Source organism: Meleagris gallopavo, chromosome 1, assembly GCF_000146605.3.
Source record: "Meleagris gallopavo isolate NT-WF06-2002-E0010 breed Aviagen turkey brand Nicholas breeding stock chromosome 1, Turkey_5.1, whole genome shotgun sequence".
NCBI lineage: Eukaryota > Metazoa > Chordata > Aves > Galliformes > Phasianidae > Meleagris > Meleagris gallopavo.
The window spans coordinates 157,483,584-157,508,527 of NC_015011.2; the positions used below are offsets into that span (position 1 = coordinate 157,483,584).

Genomic DNA, 24,944 nt, shown 5'->3' on the forward strand with positions numbered 1-24,944 from the left:
CAGTACAAGGAACAAGTACAAACTAGAATGAATTCAGAATGGGGCTACTACAAAGGTTGCAGTCGGTTGCCTTGTGAGAGCCCAAGGAAACAGGTCTTGTTCAGCCTGAAGAAGATGCAGTTTCAGAGGGACCAAGCAGCAGCCCCCCCACACCCACGAGATAATATTGAGAGAGTCAATCTCTTAACTCTGGTGCACAGCAGAGCAAAAGGCAACTCATACCCTGAAACAGAAGAGGCTCAGTCAGCTGTAAAGAAAGACCCATGAGGACAGAAACATTGGAGTAAATTGCACAGACAGATTATAGTTCTGCATCCATGGGTGTTTTCAAGATCTGACTGGATAAAGCCCTAAGCTATCTCATTTGATCTCAAAGCTGACCCTGTTTTGAGTAAAAAGTCGACCTAGAGATATACTTCCTAAGGTCCCTTCCAACCTGAACTATTCGGTGATATTATACAATAATATTTCTTTTCCTGGAACTGTAGGAAAGGCATTTGAAACTACCAAGTTTAATGAATTCATCAACTCAATGAAGGCATTTAAAGGTAAACAGAAATCACTGTTCCCAGTATAAGCGTGAAGGACCACAAGCCATCAAATCCCCCTGCAATAACAGGTTATTGAAAAGGATTTGCAGAATATCATTCTTCCATGCCCTCATTCAGCACAGCGTAAAAATTGCCTACAAATACCTCAGGGTCAGGTGAAACCTGTTTATACTGAAGGTCAATGGTGACACAAGAACAAGTGTGAATAATAAAATATGCTTAGGCTGTAATTAGAAGATTTGTAGCCTTGCGAGGAATTAAGTTATGGAACAAGTTGGTAATAGAAGTAATTGGGAATAACTGAGCTAAGTGGTTTCAAGAGCTAAGGAACTTTTCAAAGAGATAAGCTTATCATAGTCCAAAAATAATTAACAAAATTCTCTAATGTGAAAACTCAGGAGACTCTCATTCCCAATGCTGAAGAAGTTCAAGATACAATCTAACTCCCACCAGCCCCCTCCCTCACCTCACCCTCCCCCCCCAAAAAAAAAAAAGACTGACTAATAGAGTGATAGAGAGACTGGAGAATACAAGAAGACCAGTTGAACAGTGTGGTTCACACAAACACTCTGGACACATTTTTTTTTTAGAGAACTGCAGACCATCCCTTGGGCATTTGTTGCCCTAAGAGTACAATTCTGTGTAACAAAGAAATAAGACATCAATGCTTTGATCAGATGAGGACATGAATTCAGTTATTTGCTGAATCTCAGCCAATTTATATGACCCACAGTTCCTCTACATGAGGCTTTGTGGCTTGCTTCTGGCTCAGAGTGATTTCCATTAGTACCGAGGGTATGCAACAACATATAACTACCATAGCTTCTAATAACAAATCAAGAGAAAGGACAGAAATAGTCTAGAGTCAAGCTGCTTTCTCTGACCTAGTAGGAAATAACAGCATCTCATCTAGACCTGAGGTAAAGAGCATTAAAGGCTTTCAAAACATTCACAGCAAGATGAGCATGTTATTGCAGAACAGAAAATCAAACAAGTGATGCCATGCTGGAAAACACATTCAAAGGAACTGGAACTTGAGATTCTTCCTATAAATATTGTTCATCTTACCCTAATACAAATTCCTTTTCAGGAAATTACATACTTCACAAATGTCACACCATTCAACAAAATTTACTTAACATTGCCATTTAAATATTTTTTTCCCACATTCTTGTCTTTGTTCTAGTAAGCAGCAATCATAGTTTGCAAAATATTATTGATACAGAATTCATTGTTAACAACTGTAAGCCACAATGTCACAGCTTCTTCCATGTTTTCATGGACATGGTATGGTCTCTCACATTAAGCGAGGAGGAATCTGTAAGCTGACTTCAGTGTCTTAACCTGTATCAGCTTTTACCCAGGACTCCAGCTGTTCTCTGTCTTTTTGCTAGAGCTGTGAGAGAGCAAGAGTGCCAGAGGCAACTGAAGTCAGATTTCTCATGGGGAACAGAGACTGATTAAAGTGCGAGGACCAATTGTTTTTAAGTATGACAATTTCATATAAGAGTTGTTCAGAATTATCTACAGTTTTGAAATGGAAAAAAATATATCAGATTCCACAGTCAGGGTACAAAAGTTCGTACCTGATGTGCATGCATGCTTTCACATTTTACAACTGTTGCAGCTTTTCCTTTTTTTTTTTTTTCCCCCTAAAAATGTATTAGACGTCAGCTTCTTGTTCCAAATTCAGTGAGTAAAAGGGAGCAGCATAGGCTGAATTCTAGTACCAGGATTAAGAGCTATAACTAGGTTTCAGTGTACTGCAGAAGTGTGATGTATCTCTGATGTGTACTTGCTAAATCGCAAGTTTTAATATATGCTTGAATCCAACCAATTGGTGTAAAACACATTTACTGTTTGGCTATCAAGAATATGTAACACTGCAGCATTTCATCAGAATGCACCTAAAAAACAATATGAAATCAGGATAGATTGTCTCTCTACTCAATTAGAAGCAGAAAAAGAAAAAGTAATTTCTATATTAAAAAAATACAATTTTGAAGAAAGTGATTTTACTCTATCATGTAGCAACTAACATACTTCATATGCGATTCTAGTTCCTCAGTACAAAAAAGTTTATTTATGTGCCCTGCCAAAATTAAAGAACATCTATTTATTCTCTTATTATAAAGAAACCAATTTCCCCTTCACTTAGATAATGCTCCCCAATTTATTTATGATCAGAAGAGCTTTGTATCTTTGAAATCATTCATTTGCCAAATAATTACAGAAGAAGACTGTATATGAAATTAATAGTTGATTGAAAGTTAAATCTAGGTACAATCATGTAAAGAGAATGATATGCTCCTGTCCATTATCAAAAGCACTGGAGATTTTTCCTTACTCTCCAGTATTCATTCAACAACCTTGTTAAGATTAGACCAATCCTTCATTAGTTTGGCTATTTGGGAGCTCTCTCGCAGATATCTTTCCACCTTTACCTCAAGTTCTCTCTCTTTCTTCTTTTACTCATCTCGTATCTCCCCCCAAATGCACACGAAGGCTAAGATTTATCCCTCCTCTGATAACAACTTTTCACCAGCCAATGGAACTAGCTGCCTTTAATGTTACTTTGGAACATATTTCCAAAATGCTCCATCTTGCATAAGGTACAAGTCATTACAGAGATTCTGCAGAGACAATTCCTGCAGTGTTTCCTGGAAAAGCAGTCTTGACAAATGATTTGTACAGTTGTTTCCAAAGATTCACCAAGAAAATACCTGTTAGTGACAAAAGCTCTATTAATATCAGTATTAAACATATGAATATCTCTCAGAAGATATTAGTCCAAGCCAGAATTTTAAATGAAAACAGCTCTGATTAGATTGTTATAAAACTCTGAAAATATTAAAATAAAAAGACCATCTACATTCTTTGTTTCAAAATGATTTCATACCTCAAACCAAGAAAAAAATGTGAAGCAATTTTATTTAAATATAGTTACTAGCTTGTAACACCATTTTAAAAACAATTCGGACTATTTTTTTTTCCTTTCTTTAGGTAAAAATGTTCTATACAAGTCCATAACAAGAAAATCTCTCATTAGATCTACATTCCTAAAACTCAACACAGAAAATTCTCATAAGTTGTATCTGTATTTCAAGCAAAATAGGTCCACAAATCTACTTGTTCACAGCTTAAGAGGCACAGACTGCCTCATGTTCTGCTTGCAAAAGTTGAAGTTTGTCACAGGTTTGTCTTGGAAACAGTCAAGAGCAGTCAGAAAACAGCATCAAAAAGTAAGCTAGTAGGTAAACAGTGTGGATCACTAGGATCCAGCGTTCGTTCTCCACATTCTTTGTTTAGCTACATAGATGTACCTCACAGCATTCAGGACTTAGCCTTTACTGTTGCTTTTGGCAAAATATCTTTTGCATGACTTCTGCAGGTCTGTCTGGTAATGATAACTTCTCAAAATAAAGGCTGAATAAGTTGATGTTCCTCCCATGTATGTAAACCAGATAACATTATGATTCAAAATAATTGTATTTGTGAGTTTGATTAAAATTTTAAAGTACATCATCATGCTGTTTTTAAGTGTGGAAATCGATGAGCATGGATTTATGAATTCATGCTTTTCAGAACAAGTTGATGCAAACTGTTTTTACGTACTCAATCACTGATTCTTCAAATCCTAAAGAACAGGCAGAGCTTTCAAAATACATTATTGCAGTTGAAATCATAATAAAAAAGAATAATAAAGTGTACTAAGACAACATCTCCTGTCAAAGAGACTTGCCCATTTTTTGCTTATTCTGTCTTTCCAGTTTCTTAGCACCACTGAAGAGAAGACCTGCTCATGGACGTTGGCTTTACTGTTTTCCAAACAAAAACAATGTTCTTAAATATACTTAATTTGCCTATCGTAAGCTTCACACATATTTGGTAGTTCAAAATGATACAACTATTTTACACTTCAGTCTGCTAAATCAGACTGCAGTTTTCTAAATTTAGTGATTTAGTTCACAGCAGGAATGAAAGACCAGAAGAACTCTAAGAGACTGCTTTGGTACACTGATAATAGGATTCTCATTTAATGCACAATCTATTCGAAAAGAAAACCCAATCTGTTTTTTAAAACAATGCTGTGACTGCAGATTAAAATGAATAGCTGTTATAAGTGGTCTCAATGATAATTCTGGAAGTAAAGCATCTAACACTCAATGCATCACATCTGCACTTATTTACTTGCTAGTACAATTTAGTAGAACTGACCACAGTGATTTACAGTTTTTTGGGAAATGGTCTCCAGTTTAAATCCAACAAACTACGCATACCTTCCGGTGTATCAAGTGATAGCTAAGAACTTCCACGTTGTGCAGCTTGTGTTCTAAGTTTCCAAATATTTTTAAAATTGTTAATTAGTTGCATTACAATTCTCAAGGATCCATTAAGGCAACAAAATATTCAGTGCTTGCTAAGATTTGACTAATCTGTCTAAACAGAATTATGTATAAGCATTCAGAAATTTAGCAGAATTAATTGAACCACTTAATTTATAGCACCAATACATGTATCAAGTACAATTCTGTCTTTACAAAACTATCTCATATGTACCATATCAATCAATTAAACCATCAAAATAAAGCTTAGAAGGGGCTTGCAAGGAACATCAGTCTTGTGGTGCTTTTCTAAAAGAAGTAGTGGAATTTCAACTTTTTTCATAATCACATAGGATTCAAAGATATAGCTTAGATTTAAAAGTACAGTTCGATATACAATTTTTTTCAAGCATCAATAATAACCGGAAATAATATAATGATATGAAGCAATAAATACAGAGTTTAAAGTACGGAAAATTTAGAAACCACAATTCAACAGGTTCCGTGTGTGTACCTATATACATATTTATGCTGTTTTATTTTCTTGGGAAAAAATCCATGTGCATCTTTTGTTATTTTTTTTTTTCCTTAAATTACTTTCATGTACCTTCTCAAGGGTTTCTATTTCCAGAATATAAATATTCCTCAAAAGAGAATATTTACCTAAAATTATTTAGAAAATGTCTTTTGAAACTACTGAGTTTTTTCTCCGTTTCAATGTTCTAGTCATAGCTCATAAAAAACATAAAAGGCAAATTTGTTAATTTTGGCCTTCAGCAGCTTTGAAAAAGAAAAGTAGAAAACAAAGTCAATTGCTATTCAGAACTTCACTTAACAATGAGCTGAAAAATCGTAACGTTTCACTAATGCTAGCCTAAAGCCTAAACTTGAAGCCCAATCCTGCTTGCTTCTGAGAAATAGGACATTTACTTCTACTTTAATAGACAGGATTAGAACCAAAATCAATTCAGAATGAATAAAAACTACAACGCACCAGTAATTGTGTTAACTAAAAAAAAAATGGATGCTTGGTAAAAAGAATGCAAGGCAAAGAATAGAATAGTGCACTGTGGTTTTATTGGTGGCAGCAAAGAATTTGCTTCTTTCATATGTAAAAAGTATTCAGCTTCATTTAACTAAGAACTTTAAAAAAGTCTCTTGTAGTATCAAGTTCAAATGTCTTCTGGTCATATCATCTTTTTTTTGTCCCATCCTGTTGCTCGGAAAAAGCCAGAATTCTTCTAGAAGTCTTCATCAAGTTGGAGCTGCCAGTGAATTTTCCATCAACCCAAGAAGATCACTAAATGAAAAAGAAAAAAAGAAAAACAACAATAGATAACAATAGATAACCCCCAAAACACTTTGTACAACTTTATTGCTGTTTCTTTTTTTTTTCCCCTCCTCCAAAAGACTACTCATCTGCTTTTCTGTACTTAGATGTCTTTAGAAAAATAAGTCAGAAAATTTCACCTCAATGCAATATTTTTATATATATATATCTCACAAGGTTGGAAAGGATCTACAAGATCATCCAAGTCCAACCATCCACACATTACCATTGCTACCACAAACTTGTTCCCTACTCTCCAACAAATCTTTCACTCTTCGTGAGATACAAGAGTAATTATCATTTGGGATGTCTGCCTTGTCCTTCCCTTCCACCTCACAAAAGCCAAATGCAGCCTTCCAGACTTATATTGTGCAATTTGAAAATATCAAAAGTATTACCTAAACATACACACTAAAAAGTTTTGACAGTCCTCTATACTGAGCACATTCCATTAGGCTGATCACACGGACATCTCCCTGAGATGACAGAGTTAGTTTAGAACACAGCTCACTGCATATACCCAAATTATTTCTGCATACTTTAAAATTATTTCATGAAATGCTTATCGATAGTGATTGATATACTTAAAGTAGAAAATACTAGGATACAGACAAAATACAAAATAATTATCACCTCAAAAAGAGTCAAGAGTAAATTTTTTCTCCTTCTACTGACAGTAATCCCCCAGACAAAAGAAGTATGTTGGAATATGGTCAAAAAAGCAAAATCATATTTATTGCATGTCAAATAAATGAAAAGCTGCAGAGACTAGCAGCATCTATTAAGCCAGCCAGAGGTGAAAGAATGAAGAAATGAAAGATATTAAAAGGCTAGAAAAAAAGAAAAATCATCTGGTCCATAAAAATTTAGATGCAAAACAAAGACAGTGCAGATATCAACCACTGCAACTTTGCAATGATTTCTTTATTTGGATTAGACCTTTAATGAAAATTTGAAAATTAATGATTTAGAAAATTCAAAGGTAAAATGAATACGGTACAGCATACTTGATTTGATCAGTTGTTTTTTTTCAAAGAGGAAAAAATCCTTTTTTTTTTTAGGAGTTTCACATTTTATATTTGCTTGTGTTATAGAAATTACAGTAACTTATTTGTTCAAAATAGTCATAGCCTATTAACCAATGTTGAGGACCGCTACACAAACCAACTAAGAGCAAATTTGTAGAAAGTTCTTTCATAGAACTCACAAAGACAGAAAAACACTTAAGTACTTAAAAATTCAGGTCTCCTATTCTTGAAATCAAAAGCCATTAATGAAATGTCAATATGATATATTTACCGTTTAATTCTTATTAATCAGTTTCTAGCTCTTGGGGGCTGATAAAATTGTTGAGTAGGTCGTGTGGACCGCCTTGGTTGACCATCACCTCCTCTGCGGAATTCTAGAGTTTGCTCATATGTTTCTTCTTCATCCTCCTGTAGGTAAATAGCATTGTTTTAAATGTAAGAGTAGGTACGTGAGTAGTTATATAAATACACACATTTAAAAATGTACACACACACACATAAACAAAAGTATGCATATGCATAGGAACTGCTGCTTCGTGTGGTTGGACACTTCATAAAAGTGAATAGGCCTTAAAAAAAAAAACAAAAACACTAGGAAAACTAACCAAAAAAAAAAAGTGAATCTCAAAATTCAGTCCTCAAGGCAGTAGCAGAAGTCATTAAATATTTGCAGGAAGAAAAAAACACATGTATTAGAGCAGAAATTATTCTCCAAGAGTTGCACAGGCAAACTCAGTAAGAAAGATAAATTTAGTAACTTGCCAGAGGAAGAGAAGTATCTGTTCGCGGGAGTTTAGAAATGTGTTTGAAATTAAATAAGAATTAAGGAATGGAAAGGCAAGGAACAAAGTCCAGCAATATGCATCCTCAAAACAGATCTGAAACAGTAGATATAAACCTGTGATGAAATAATAATAATAATAATAAAAAGCTACAAGCACAGTGGACAGCAATTTAGATACGAATTTGCTACAAGCAGAAATAATAAATATAACCTCTGAATAATGAGGCAAGATGTATTATACATTTGTACACAATGCATTCACTTCTAAGAATCTCAATACCAGAAACATACTGACAAATTATATGGTGTTCAAAGAAAAATAACAGTAATAAATGGTCTAGAGAATAAGATTTTTCAGGGTATCAGAATTTATAACAAAGAGAAATTGAAAAATAAAATTATGCACTGTTTGTAAAAATATATATATATATATATTCATTCATTCTTGAGCAGAAGTTTCTCAAATAGTTTCTCAGGGTAGTAGCTATAATTTTTCATTTATTTAATAACTATCCTAAAACCAAACTCTAATAGGCATCAGGCTTACTGGGAACGTGGTGGAAAAACCGTTTCTGGGAAGAGTATCGAGTATATAATTCTTAATTTCCTTTCACTCACAATCTAAGAACGTAGAGAAACGTAGTCTAAGAATATTTAATAATTATGAATTCATCAACAACCTTAACATCAAGCAATGGTAATAGAGTACAACATGCACATAATGAAGAACAAGCAAACTAGAGCAGAAAAATATTTCATTATAAGAGGTTGAAAGAAAAATGTATACCTAATTTCTTTGTAAACAACAACAGCAACAAAAGCCAACCAAGTCTTTCTCAAGAAACAACACCTCACTCTGAATCAACTTAAATGCTGGTTAACACATATTTTGAAACTAACAGTGCCACAGTGACAGCAAGATCAGATATTTAAAAGACATGTCTGTGGTCAGTGCTGCATTTCAAGAACAGCTATTTTTCCAGGTTAGAAAACATAGCTAGTGATTTCCCTACTACTGAGAGTTGGCAATAACTGTATAAGACAGAATTTCAACACAATCAAATAGAGAATAATCAAATAATTTTAGTTTCAGTGCAGCGACAGGTTGAGAACTATGAAATTTTTCTACAAAACTTATTTTTCCCAGCACACTTGTTCTCCTATTTTTTGCAGCACTACTCCCACATACAAAGAGGCTCAGGGAAAGTAATTACCCAAAAGAAAGATATAGGAAAATAGAGGTCTAACCACAACAACAACAACAAAAGTAAAAAAAAAAAAAAAAATACAATAATTTTGCAGTAGTCATCTCCCATCACTGACAAGACAAACTACACTAGCATTAAGAGTTAAAAAGATAAAAGCATAAAGTTACGTTAATACTGCAAGTTCTCTCAAGATTCTTTCCAAAATCTCCAATCTAAATATAAGAGCTTATTCTTTAAGCGTAAAATGAAAATCATATTTCAACAAAGCTGGAAGACTAAATGTCAAATGTACAACTGAAAATTAGAAATACATACTAGTGTTTTGAAGAGACTGCAGTGAATCAGACATTAGTCTTTCCTTTGTAACTTTCTTAGCCTTCAGATCTTTCTGATCTCAAAAAGATAAGAATTTAAACTGTTTATGCATTGCATCTCACCTCTAACAGCCTCTTTCTGAGGGTAAATATACCACAGAAAATATCTACAGCAGCAAATCTCCATCAAACTTCAAAAACTATGCTGTTGATCCACTGAACTCAGTAAGAACAAATTAAAACTAGAATTGATCTTCAAACATGACCACTTTGGTTTGGTTGTCTTTATTCACAGACTGAAATCTTCAGATGCATGTACTCCATCTAGTTCATGTATTGTCATTACAATAGGTCAGAACAGTGTGAAATCACATTCTCTTTCTTGAGACTGCAAAAAAATAATGAAAACAAGCACTGAAGGAAATTAAGAGTTAGCAACAGGATACCTTTCTATTCTCTCCTTCTCTGTGTACAGAGTTCCCCAAAGTTACTGTCAATTCTGTTGAAGTCTGTCATCATAGAATCCTCGGACTTGGAAAGGACCTTTAAACGTCATCTAGTCCAACCCCCCCCATGATGAGCGTACTGCTCAACCAGGTTGTTCAGAGCTTGGTCCAGCCTGGCCTTCAATGTCTCCAGGGGCAGGGCATCCTCCATCTCTCTGGGCAACCTGTACCAGTACCTCACCACCCTCACTGTAAAAGACTTTTCCCTTATATCCTTATACTGTAGAGTCATTTGAGTTAGAAGGGACCTTAAAGATGGTCATCTAATCCAACCTTCCTAGAACAAAAACATCTATAGCTATCATCACAACTGTGAATCATAACTCACCTCGCCTGCTTATCAAGCAAAATCAAGCCATATTTTTTGCAATAAGCACAATTATACTGTGGAACTCACTGCCCCAGAACACTGTGGAGGCCAAAGGATTAAGTAGGTTTGAGGAAACTCTACGAAAACCCCAGGAGGATCAATCCTTCCACAGTCATTAGAAACAGCAGTGTCAATGGGACTTCTAATCCACAAATTCCCTAAAACACAGAGTGCTGGGAGCAGGAGGATTACTCTAGAGCAATGGTCATTCCTACCCTCTTAATCCAAGCGTGCACTGTGGAGACAGTGTGCTGCCTAAGACGGATCTTTGTCTTGAGGCTGCATGGCTATTGCTGTGCTAACCTTTGAGACGTATTACCATGCACACTGCAAGGGCCTGCTACAAGGAAGGACTTTAAAGAAAGCCACTGGGAGGATTAAGAATAGCTGAGCACCATCCAAACAGTCTTGAGTGAGCTTTCTCAGCAAGAGAAGAAGAGTACACAGAGCCATAGTCCTGCTTTCAAGGGCCATCTGAGAGGCAGGTAACTATTCCTGGAATGTAGCTGTCCCTTCATAAGCAGCAGTAAACCCCATCAACAGGTGTAGCCAAGTAGTTGTTTATAACAGATGTTCCTTTTATTAGAGCTATCTGAACTTTTTCACTCACAAGATGAAATTTGCTCTGTGTTGAGACAAAACACCACTAGTGCTACTGACAAATTCAATCTACTTTCTTGCTCCAAGTAGTAACTAAATAAAAGTGAATGGGACTGAGGATTTCTCAGTGAGATCAAGCAGCTTTCACAGGAGAAATGCCCTTTGATTCCAACTTACTGACTCTCATACTTCAACAAGTGCAGTTTGCTCAACAGTTTAGTCTATCAGCAGCTTCCTGCAGGAGTGAGGGTCCTCTTGCACTTTTCTACTCCAGAAATAGTGCAAGTGGGCATGATGGCTGCCAGATAGGTCCAATGCTGTTTATAAAGGATCCCATTAATAATGGGTGAAGGAATAAGGAAGGAGTATTGCGCCTACCACGAGGAACTGTCACATTTACTGAACAGGCTCATTTACCACATAAAGGGTGACATCTTTATGTCAAATTCTTGCATTTTACCTATTCCTTTGATCCTGATCAGATCAAATATTTTCAAAAATAATATTTTGTCAAATCATATCTGCATTGAACAATGCTTGTTTTACAAGTAATTTTATCTGTTATATTCCACCATTTGTCGATCACTGACCTTCATCTACCACTGATGTCTCTTCCTTTCTTTTCTATTGCTATTTTATTCTACTTCGATCTTGCAGATTTCTCTGAGTCCATCTCCTTTATCTCTGTAAAATCTCTCCAGATCATTGTCAAAACTGTCTTCCCCATTCTGGAACAGCGTAAAACCTTTGTAGCAAAAGTTCTCCAGTGCATTCATCTTTGTGTCTTGTGTTCTTCTACCTAAAAATTCCACCCCTCTACATATTATCCTACAGTCACTTAGGTCTCACATCTTGAAGCCTTATTAGCTGCTTGCTTTCAAATCAGCTCCTTGTGACTTATTCTAAATTATACAATTTCCCACCTAAAAAAATCTGATTACATTTTTTAAAGTTGGCCACAACCTCTGACACTTGCCACCTCCTTGGATATTTTTGTCCTATTAACGGTAGAAGCTTTACAATACAAAATTTATGATAAAATAAGTATGTTTGATTATCTCATTCTTTTAGCTTATTAAATATAACTTGTTAAAATACTCTGGAATCAGGGACTGAGTTTTCTAGTACTTCACTATGTAGGTAGCCAACGTGCAAGCAAAACTCTGTCTACAAGCACAATGGCAAAAACCACGGGCAACTGGCAGACTCAAAGAAAAAAAGTGAAGTCTACAGTGCAAACAATGAAATGCACCAAAAAATAACTCCAGTAACAGATTTGAAAAACATCTACGAGAGTGATGGATATGAGCATTATTTAGGTATTTAAAATGAGACAGCAAAGGAGGGAGCATAAATCACTGAGAATTTCAGCTTCTGAAGTTTTGCCATAAAAATCTGCTGATGCTTATGCTGCTTTAATTCCCTCTCATAAGAAAGATGAGGACTTAACAAGTGTAAAATGGGAATATGTACACACTCAGTGCTTTTTATTTTGGACCCATATATTCTCAAGAGCTTTTACCAGCACTGTACTTTATCAGCTAGGCTTACTTATACATTGAAAATTCAATGGATTTCACAGCTGCAAAATGAAGCTGTAAATCCAGCATTTAATATACTTTAAAAACGAATTTACTTTTAAAATTATCAGTACTTCAGTAGAGTACGTTTGTATTTCATGAAAGGGTTTTTCAATTTCAATTGCATATCAGTGTGTTAAAAATAACAGTTAAGAAACATATAACGTTCTGTGAGTGAATACTTATTTTGAGTCAGATCCAAAAGTACTCTGGCACTGAACACTGATAAGAATTCAGTGTTCTTGAAAGAAATCATTGAACAACTTGTTCTGAACTTTTCAGAGGAAGATGAATTTATACACATATGAAATTAGCAACTCCAGGCTTAGAAATGGAAGATCTTAATCAGAGTACTTATATATTTTTACTACAGCATGCATAACTTCCAAGAACAATTATGTGGACAGCAGTAAAGAGCAGGATTGAATTCACATAAGCTTTGACTGTCTCACGTTCTGCTCATGCTTATTTAGTTGCAAGTTACAGCTGATCAGCTCCATCAGTTTGTTATCTACAAACAGGGTTACCTCCATCTATTCCTACTTAAGGACAAAAAATTCTGCTCTATTTACCGCACTCTTTTGCTAACGTATTTCAATTGATCCTTGGAGAAGTTTTCCAGTAAAAAAATTAGTGTGTAACTCTCTGTGGGCTATTACGAATGAGCAGTAAAGCCTACGCAAAGATGGATGAAAGAATAGCACAAGGCCAAGAATCACGAGAGAAAGAAGAAACAGAAGACCAAGAAAGCATTTTCTCTTTCAGTATTATAAAATGACTGTTTGAATTTAAGCTGTAATTTTAACTTCAACCACATACTCAATGCATGGAAAACTTGCTGGAATCAGTACAAAAACACAGTGTTTCCTTTCTTGAAAAATGAATGACACTTTTTCATCTGCATTTCAGTTCCCATTTCCTGGGCCTGATTTTATGCCTCTCTGTACTGCCCACTTTGGTGGCAACAGCTGTCCCTTGCTGTTAACACATCAAATGATCTCTTGCTTTGTTAAATTCCTTTCTTCAAACTTGTTTCTTTTGCCTAATCACAGAGTTTTGATCTTGAGTATTTTAAGTCTTGATTTTTGTAGTTTCTATTTTCCTCTACTTGTATCAATCAAAAACAGACCAAGGATTTTCCAGATATATTAAAAAACACAAAAATAAAAACAAAAACAAATCACACCATAGCCATGAAGTAAAACATCACAATTTTCCTACCAAAAGCTAAAACTAATCTTTAAAATTGCAATATATTCCGTATCTGATATTTGATGAAAAAGCATTGTTTGAACCATCTATCGTATTCCATTAAGCTTTTGATAAGGCTTTATCTGAATATGTAAATAGATTCTTCAAGTTCTAGAAAAACTAAGAATGAAAAGGATGTTTTGAAGAAAAAAAAAGAAAAAAAGGAGTAAAAGATTAAGTTTAAAGTTATATCATCTTAGAGCACCTTAAGGCATAATTTCAAAAATTGCTATCAAATGAGGCATGAAAAGTACAAATAAAAAAAGAAATTACCACTGATGTACATTTTTCAAGAATCTTAGTCAAGGACTTACTTTGTGACAGGAACATTTTTTAAGCATCTAGCATCTATTACAGAATAATTCAACATATTTGCTGTTAATTTTCTTCATGAGTTATGCTTACTGCAGTATGATACTCTAAGATTTCTATGTAGAATCTGTAAAATTGAATGCTTACCACTTGCGTATATTTTTAACTTACTAAACTAGGGCTATCTTTCTCTCTTCTGCTTCTTAAATTAGATGAGATTTTGATGTATTATACAAATACAACACTACACTCTACCTTCAAGCTCTGTATAAAATCTTTTACACAACAAATTCACTTTTTCCTCATGTGAGAACAGCCAAACTAAAAAATGACTAACAATGACTTAAAGTTACCATTAAGTCAGCTAAAAACGAAACAAAACAGAACCCATAAACACCTTTTATTTACCTTAGGAGGGTACACGTTTGTCTGAACACACATAGAAAACATGTTCCTAACTTTGTTACATAAAACTAGATGGTGTGGAAATACACATTAACATTTGTGGCTTTTTATTTTCAGAACCAAAACCTCCCATTGACACTTCCCTGACTAGTCTTTCCTTAAACAACAGAAGTAAATTAATAAATGAGAATAAATCTATTCAGTTCATGTTTACTAAACAAACATTAGAAGTCAAATAATGGTTAGTTTATAATGTACAGTTATGCAAAGCATACTTCAGATCAAGTAATTTATCAATTTACAATGAATTGAAGGTATTAAGAGTATAAGAAGTCATTCAGAAATCTTGAAAAAGAATACAATAATAAAGTTTTTATTGAATTTACTTTCTTTTTCCTCTGCCGAAAATGTAAGCTGTGACAAAATGAGCAGAGCTTTCCAGAGTTGGAATAAACTACATTCTGAGTTTTGAGTGAGACAAGAAACGTGATAACCAAATGATGAAAAAATTGCTGATTCTTCAGAAAAATCAAGAAATGCAAAACAGATGAACAAGGAGATGAATTTACATATTTGGGTCTGAGACTGCTAACTGCAATACAGCATTTACTTGGACTCAGACATGTGAACTTCTTGGTAATTCATTGCTTTTCTTCAACTCTGAAGACAAAGCACTCATTTAGTTTCTAAATAAATTGCATCGCAATTACCTTCCCATAAAACTAGGATAGTGTAAACCTCGGGGATGATCATCCTACAGACAATTTGTTATATCATCTGTTCTCTTTAAGGGTATTGCACAGGCTATTCACAATTGCATTCATTCTCTATAGCACAAAAATCAATCTGTAGCTCTTTTAGTAACGTTTGGGATTATGATACAAACATTCTCTCATGCATGTTATTGCTATGTTCTCAACATAAAGTCTCAACATAAATTTTAAAACTTCCTAAGAAATATATATTTAAGCCTCACATACCATATCGCAAAAGCAAAACAGAAATACTAAACTCTACTAGTAAAAACTTGTTCACATTGAGCAGAATCAATATCCAACTACGCATGAAGTTTATTTTTAAAGAAAAGTTTGTTTTTAAAATAAAAGGCACTGAAGTGAACTCTGCAACAGAAAGAACGTTTACCCAGACAACACATCAAATTTTCTCAATTCAACAAGAAAAAAAAAATCCACAAACAGGAAATTTAAAAAGGCATTTAAAAAATAGCCACATATAATAAATAGCAATATGAAATTGTCAGGAGTAAATGACCTAATTTATGAGCTCTAACAGCAAATTATCCCCCTCTTCTCCCACAGACAACACTTAGTTCTTCCCTCCTCCACTCCTATTTGTTTTGTTTGTTGTTTTTTTTTTTTTTTAAATAAACTATCCATCCAGTTTTTTAGAACAGAAAGTTAAATGATGACCTCAAGAAAAGTTTGGTTTATACAAGTTATACAGCAATAGACCAAAACATATTGCAAGAAAGAGTACCTGAAACTCTATGCACAGCATTCAACTTCCTTGCACTAACTGCATTCTTAAGCAATTCATACACTTCTGGAGGGGAAAAAAAGCACCTACTGTTCTGTAAAATGTAGTATGTAATCAGAAAATACTGCCAGCAAATATCCAGGGGAAAAAAAAAAAAAAACCACTACATTGTGGTATGAGTAATTATCTATGCACTGTTGTTGGGGCATGAAACCACCACAAAAATCCAAACAGATGGAGAGTTTCAGTGACATTTAGGTGAACCTTTTCAATTTTCAGCAGATGGTATACACAACAACAGACACTCATTGCGTTATCAGTAAATATGCATTACCAAATATAGCAACATTTCAGCAAGAATTGTGTTCAGGATAGTTACAAATGCTGTTCTACATATATATAAGAGTAGTTTTCACAGGAACATGATTTGTATTTCAAGGATTATGTAGCATAAATGTTAGAAAAATATACCACTCAGATGTTGGGACTTATTCATAAAAAATATATATTAATAATTAAAAAAACACCTAAGGTAATTCTACAAGCCTTTTCCCTGATGAGACTGATGATGTTAGGTAAGATATCATTGCTCTGTACCTGATAATCTAGCATCTATTCCTGCAGTACTGTATCTAGTTCAAGTACAAATAAAATTCAAAGCCAGCGCTACTAAATGGGAGCTCAAAGTAGAGCTATAAAAACAGTTAAAGGACTGGCAAAACTTGTTTTTTAGTTAAAGACTTTAGGAACTGGAACCACTTACCAAAGTAACATGACAAATTCTTAACTCCTGCAATTTTTATATTAAATTACACATTTTAAAATTGCTTCATACTTCTAAATGTAAACATTCTATAATAAATACAAATTAAATTCAGAGATTAAATTCAAAATCCTGTTTTGTAAAGTACAAGGCTGAAAAATTAAATCATTTTTACACATTTCAGTTTGTCTCCTCCTTTTTTAGACCTGAAAGACTGGAAATATTAGGAAGAAAAGGAAAGCACCGAATTGAAAAGTGCATCTTAATTTTAAAAAAAAAAAAAAAAAAAAAAATAAACTTTCCATGAACAATTAGTTTTCTTAACATGCCCTTGTCATGGTTTTGTGATTTTTTAAGACTCCTAAGTTTCAAGATAAAACAAGGAAAGCCTTTCTCAAACTCAAACTGAGATAATACAGTTGCCGAGACAGAAAGAATAAAGTTGTAATTATCTATATATGTTAAGGAACTCAAATTTAAATTAAGATGAAGTGGTCATCTAAGTGAGTAACTTAGACATGAATTTCAGCATTCCTCCTGACTGTCAGTTTTAACAAAAAACACACCTTGACTAACTTAGCAAAGATATTACAAACTTTGCGCAAGGCTTAAGCAAATACTACTTCTTTAAAACTTATAAAATCTAAATATATCAACTAGTTTCTGAGAAGACATCCATTCTAGTAAACCTGTCAGACTAAAATATTTCCTCTTCTGTTTATGTTATCTAAAAATACTCTAATAAAATCTGATTTAATAGTGCTGCTCTTTGACAATGTGAACAACTATATCTAGCTCAGGTCTACAAAAGCACTCATTTAATAATTGTTATTTTCAAATCATGAGGGGGGTGGAAAAATGACAACTTCTACAAACAAATGCTTTCACACACTACGCTTTTTACGTTATAGAAGATGTCTTGTTTAAAAGATATTACTGGTAATGCTTGCAAGTCATCAAACAAGGAGGAAAAAAAAAAAACCAAAAATTACAGACAATAACCATGTCTGTATACGGTTGTTACTTCACTGCAAGTATAACGCTTCAATTTAACACGTGCTTTACACAGTGTGAGGGAATATGATCTACAGACACACACAGACATTCCAGTACAAATTAGGATAGACATACTCTGCAATATCAAGTCATTGGTACTGCATCTCTCTTTCCTAGAGAGCAGCCAATGAAGAATAACTATATTAATATATAGTTTCTCCACTTTCCTCTCAAAATACCTTCAATTAATATTTAAAGGTGGGTAAACTTGGAACTATGAAATGGGAGAGGCAGGGAAATCAGAACAGACAGAAAAATGGCAAGTACAGCCCAGACATTTTTACAGAACTAATCCTTTTTCATACTTCAAGAAGAAAAACAACAGTGCCTTAACAGGAAGAACTTGTGTTCAATCTCAAAAAACTCAATATAGAGAAAGTCATAGAATGAAAATATTAACAATATTTCTCACATAAAAGAATAAAATACAGTACTTAAAATAGGTCAAGACATGCTATTCCACAACACAAGTCACATTAAAGGACAGTGTTAGTGAGGAACAGACTCTCAAAATAAACAACCAAAGGAGTCCACATGGCATGGTCTCCAAAACATTGCTGTATGAAACTACATTTAACAGCATAAGGTTAAAACAACAGAAAAATATACTAAGCATCCTATTTTATCAATCCTAACTTTTTATAATAGCTACACAAACTTTAAGAATACATCCTTAATCTGATTTGTACAGCTGACAATTTGCAACATTTTACAGTCTAATGAATACAAAACACTTGACTAAAAGACTAAAACATTCTGCAATGTCTGATCAACATTTGCCTAATGATACAAACAGAAAATGGAAAGCCACTGTTTTATGCCCACTTAGTGCAAACTACCTTCTCTCAACTAAAATTTGCCTGCTCTCAGGCAAAACAAAACCGTGCTTCCTTAATCACCTTTAAGCATCCGTTATTACATTTCCGTTGTGGGCCTGTAACTTTCAAGAGAATAATTAACCTGAACTGTAATCATCCATATGTATTCCAACACATACACAGGAAACTAAAGTCTGAAAAACGATGTAGTTTCTCAGAGGGCAGAGGTGCTAAGGAAAAATACTATAGATTCATCATGACAAACATTTTCCATAATGCTTGTTTGTGAATTTAATACAAAATTCTATGTAAAAAAAGTAAAAAAGAAAAAGACAAACAAACAAAAAACTTGAAAGAAGCCTTAGGTTTATTAAATTCTGTCTGTCTAAAAGAACAATGGAAACTGAAGTCCATGTATTACAAATATGGAAAATCAGGCATATCACTACAAAATAAAGGCCTAAATCTAAAATGCTTTAGTAAAGGAGATACAACTTTTGTGAAAACAGTTAATAACTTTTTAGATTAAAAGGAATTTATAAATATGCACCATATGCACCACCACAATTTGAACAAAGAGTAGTCTAAAATACTCAAAAATAGAGTCTTTACAGTCTATAAGTAATTACGAACTGGAAAATGATTATAGCAATTTTCTTATAGAACAGAAGCCAAACAACCAGAAATATTAACTCATTCTGCTGCTATTATGAACAATTTTTCCACAGTAATCTTAGAATTAGTTGGTACAGTGCTCTTTTTAACGTCCTCATTTTCACAATAGTCAATGAGGATAGAAGCTAGATAAGAGATCCAACTGAGACATTTACCTACTGCACCTACTTATTTACATAAAAAACTTCCAGCTTGACAGAACACTAAAAAAAAAAAATATAGTGTGAAGCTAAGACTGTTCAGACCTCAGAGACACAGCAAACAGTACCTAATTTTTAAAATAAATATTTCACTGATAATAATCAAGATACTAGAATGGATTCAAAAATTCCATAGAACAGCAGAAGTCTTCTCTACCTTAAGCATGTAGCTGTAGCCCTTTACCATTTAGTATTTTTAACATGGCTAGATGAAGGCTTCCAACACCTTCATAATGCTTATATACTTCACTTACCTGAAATGGGGGATGGGTATGAGAAGGTCCTAAATTACAGTTTGATTTAAGAGAATTCACCACCTTTAGAAACACAGCTCTGTGAGCTACAGTAAACAACACTACAAAATTTAAAGTCTCAACATAACAATTAAGATTAAACGTGTGCCAAAATGAATGAGCTGTAGGTCAAAACTCCCTGCCTTTTTGTTTCCTCGACACCTTCCCTATTGGAGGGTCCAATACAGGTGAGTTGCAAAGCCTCCACAGAACAAAACAGATTGCAGAAGAACTAGAATTATACATACTTTCACTCTTACTTACATACATATAAAAGTTTTTTTATATAAATGATAATTTAAATAGATTATATATAATTTATTTTGCCTTTTTCATCTCTTTAAGCAGAAACAGTACAAGTTTCAGGAAGAGAAAATTAAGCTAAACTGCAGACGTCACTTCATAATTACCATTTTTAAGTTAAAACCTATAAATCTAGCTCTAGGGGGTTTTTTTTGAGAACAGTCAGAAAAGGCCATAATATATGTAGCAGGGAAAACTACAATCTTTACTTCCTTCATACAACCATAGAAAATGATAAAAGAAGTGTAATCACAGTATAAACAGAGGAAGATGGCCTGTCAAATGGAGGAACCAGGCTCTGTAAAAGGAAAAGCAAGGACCTAGTTTGGGAAAAAAAGTCACAACGTAAGCACTTAGGCTATATATTTTTTGTTAATTTACCGAGGAAAAAAAATCCTACAAGTGAGAGAATAAAATTAAGACTTTAGTTTTAAAGTAATATCTTGACTTCATTTATTTATTTTTTTTCCACAGAACAGATTATTTAAGTCAGGAAGAGTCTTAATGCTGTTTTTAGTGCTTTTCAGTTGTTACTACAATCTTAAATCTTTTATAAAGTAAAAAAAAAAAAAAACAAAAAACAACAAAAAAATAAAAAATACATAGTTCTTGTTTCTACTGTGGCTTTTTGGTGAATTTTGTTGTTGGGATTATATTGTTTTCATTAAATGACCCCTACTACATTGAGGGAAATAGAAGAATAAAGCATTGCAGTGTTACACACAAGGCAGCAGAAAAACTCTAAAAACAGTGGAATCCAAATATAACTTTATTGTTAAAAATATTTTTTAATTGTGTGCCTCAGTTTCATTTCTCAAGCACTAAGTAAAAATAACAGTTTTAATGTTCTTTCACATATTTATATGGCAACTGAACATAACCACTGAAAATAAAACCAAACAACTCACTAGCTTTTTGATTTATCTTCTGAAAAATACAGATTTACCTTCTATTCTTCCAGCAGTCAGGAAGATAAATTGCAGCACATTAGCTGTCAAAGGGACTGAAAACTTGTCAGGACTCAGCAAACTGAGTGATGGACTGCATACAATCAATTATCAAGGAGTCTTAAAATCACCTAGTAACACGTCTTCCATTACAGCTCAGGATAACTCAGTGTTATCCTGATAATGTCAGGCAACCTGGGTCTACATTCAAGGAAAACAAAACAAAACAAAAAAAAAAGTAAAAAGAAACTTGTATTCTTGCACTAATGTAGTCCAGTTCAATATTATAGTGTGTGAATAAAGAAGAATGTTAACCATCTATAAGTAAAGAGGAAGTTATATTAATCTCTTACTAAAATTACTAAAAAGACTGCTGATCATTAATTATATGAAGGTTGCAAAAAGTATACCAGAAGTCCACATCTCAGTAGTTAAATATTTAAAAAAAAAGTCATTGTGATGTTTTGGTTGCTTTTTCATGTGACTTGAGAATTTTTTCCTCCTATCCAGTGGAGAAATTTCAACAGCTTACATTTGTTGTATAAAAACTCAATTCTATAAATGAGTTCTAAAAAGTATCTTAGAGAAAGCATTAAAGAATAAGCTGGAACTAAGACTAAATATATGCCTTTATGTCAACTCACTAACGCTTTCCTTATTGTCAACAATTTCTTCAAAAAAGAAAAAGCTTCAGAAAATTGGGACATCAGAACTCACACACTATGTATTTCTACATTAATAAAAACAGGTCTTCGATACAAATGGCTAAGAAGGACTTAGCTCACCACAGTCACCTGTAAGTACTGAAATAAAACTCAGCATAACGCTGAGTTAAAGAGAAAAAAAAAAAAGACTGGAACAAGGTCATTCTTGCTGATAACGTTCAAAGAAAATTAATTAGTGAATTCAATTTAAACTTTGTTCTGTTCTCTTGTAAAGAGGAAATATCACAAAATTAATTTTTTGTTGTAAGATTTAAGTAGTTATTGAGCAGCATGAGACTGTTTTGCATTTGTGCACACCATCTAGTTTCAATATATTAACATGAATACTAACACACAGAAAAATTACCAACAGTGTTCAGCTTAAAAGACAACTTGAATATCATGTGATCAAAACTGCAAGCACAGAATGAAAACTACACATAGGATCTAAAAACGTAAAAGGGATGAGCAAGATTCTAACTAACTTTCCCCTAGAAAATTCCAATAGGTGCAAGGAACTTTAAGCAACAAAGCAGAAAAAAAGTCAGAAAGAAAACATAAAACTTGGCATCTGTTGTCTAGAAAGGTTACAGAGTCTCTCTCCTTAGAAATATTGACCTGAATATGGTTCTGGGCAACTGCTTTAGGTTTCTATGGTTGAGCAGCTGATTTGACCACATGACCTCCAAAGGTCCCTATGAACCTCAACAATTCTGTTTGATTCTGTGTCTATGTGAAGAAAAGGTGTGTTAATAACCTAGAAATAAGATAAAAATAAGCACAATCATACATTAGGAAGCACTGTATCACTGCAACTCAACTAGTGGGGATAGAAAGAAAAAAAAAGTTAATTTCCATAGACTGTAATACATCAGCTCAGAAGTGCTTCAGAGACCTTTCTAAATACAAAAAGGCCATCTCAGAGGCCATAAAGGCATCTGAGAGTGACAACATAAATTGAAAGACTACTGGCAGAAAACAGTAGTTGACTGTTAGCAGCCTCTGCAGCAGTACTAACATGGCTGTATGACCCAGAAGAAAGAAATGAAAAAAAGCACTGTCAGCTTGTCATTAAGGAATCAAAGCACAAATGCATGCATCTATCACGAGTAAACAGCAAGTGACTGCAATCCTGTTTTGTTTGCTTTTTAAACCAAAAGGTACTTCTACTTCCATGATATTCAAAAATAAAGCCCTTTGAAATTCAGCTACCATAAGGCTAATATATTCTAAATCTTCTACAGCAGACTTCAAGGCATAAACTTCCCCCTTAGTATTCCAAAGAATTAGCTGGGAAAAAAAAATCATGACACAAAATAAAATGATTCAAAGAAATGCACTGGTTAAGCCATACGCTCACACGCAGTATAAGCCTTCAGGATATATATTTTAAAGACTGTTAACAGCCTTTACAGAAGAAAATACAATGCACATGAAATAAAACAATAGTAATATGTGATTAATAGAGAGAAAATGTGATTTTAGAGAGAAAATATGCATAAAACCGTTTTGCTGACAGGTCAATTAAAGTATTCATTTTAAAATAATACAATTTAAATTTAATTACATATAAAGAACATTATGTGATAATACACTTCGGATCATTAGGTAGATTCATATAGATAACTAAAAGATTTTGTTTCTGTATTCACTTCTTAACTATTTTTCTACATGTGCAATTAGCAGTCTTTATAGGAGTAGGCATTTATTTGCCAAGTTATGTATTTTGGTACAGGCTATGTAATTCATATCTTTGTATACAGTTTGTTATCACATACCCAGGTGTCTGCATGAATAGGCCTCATGTTGCTGAGAAGCACCTCTTCATAATTTCCATAGTCAGAGAATTTAACAACTGCAGTCATTCCAGAAGAATGGAGAGCTTCAACTTCTGCCCGGTAGAACTTAAAAGAAAAATTTTCAAAGATCAAAAAATACTACCTGATGTGCCACAAACAGTTTGAAAACAATCTCTTCATTTTTAACTCTCCTTCCCATTCTTTTTCTTGGTCAGCATTAAATTTTCAGTAAAATTTGTAGCAGATAACTATATATTGAACTTTCGTATGTCCCATGACTGAAAGGTTGTGGCTGTATGTATTTACAATACTCACTGAAAATATATGCTACTTAGGACATTAGACTGAACATTTAAAAGATCTGTTTTCAAATACAAATTAATCATTAACACAAATGATGTTATATATAAGAAATACTAATGCAAGACTTTCTTTTTAGTTATTATTACTCTTGAAATATATGCCAGATAGGTACTTACTTGCACATATCTAATACGTAACTATTTTACCACATACTAAAATATGATCCTTCAAAAATTCCTTTTTTCAACACCTTCTTTCTCTCACTTATGCAAAGAAATCAACTGTTTCTGAAGATATTTTTCTTACTGAATGCAAATAAATCATTATCACCTAACATGATTAAAACTCAATACCATAATTTATCATTCTGTTTTAAAATTATCCTAGATGCAAGCGGCAGCATTTGTTGTAACTATTAAAAAAACAACCATCATTGAAAGGCACTGAATACTTTCCAAGCAACAGTGTCGTATCTGCTTATTTTGCAAGTTTTACGCTTTTTAGAATTTCAACAACACAGTGATATAAAGTGCTTCTCAATACAGGAAATAATTCCTTAATATGTCCTTACATTTCAAATAAATCCATCTATCCAAGATATGTATTCATATTTAAGCTCCAACTCGCTACATGTTACTGCTATCAAAAATTTTGCATGACTTATCTCAGTCAAATAAAAGAGAGAAATAAAGTGATGCTGCTGAGCTAACAGTATCTACATCCTGTAAAAAAAAAAAAGGGAAGAAGGGAAAAAATAATAGCATAAAATTAAATAAAAAAATTGACAGAAACAATTGTAAAAAAACCTATGCAAAGAACATTAATATTTAAGGTCACCAGAAAGAGTCAAAAACCTGAAGAAACAACTAAGAAGTGCACACAGAATGCCTGAAGAGAAGATAACAAAATCACCTTTTTTTTTTTTCCTTTCCATAAAGCAGAGGAGGAAGAGATAAAAAGAAAGTCTCTTGTCATAAAACAAAACTCATTAATTGGAAGAGGAAGTACTTAAGCCTTGGAAA

At 33.5% G+C, this 24,944-nt stretch overlaps 1 protein-coding gene across 2 annotated transcripts in view; it reads right to left on the bottom strand.

Moving 5' to 3' along the window:
- Positions 1–5,931: 5,931 nt before the first annotated feature.
- TDRD3 (tudor domain containing 3) overlaps positions 5,932–24,944 on the bottom strand; it is a 59,399-nt gene continuing 40,386 nt past the window's right edge. For both annotated transcript variants that reach the window (XM_010728750.2, XM_010728752.2), the window contains exons 11-13: positions 23,599–23,724; positions 7,506–7,642; positions 5,932–6,176 (exon numbers count right to left, since the gene is read on the bottom strand). In XM_010728750.2, the coding sequence (XP_010727052.1) occupies positions 7,523–7,642; positions 23,599–23,724 (246 nt within the window). In that variant the 3' untranslated portion in view covers positions 5,932–6,176; positions 7,506–7,522. The remainder of the gene's footprint in view (positions 6,177–7,505; positions 7,643–23,598; positions 23,725–24,944) is intronic.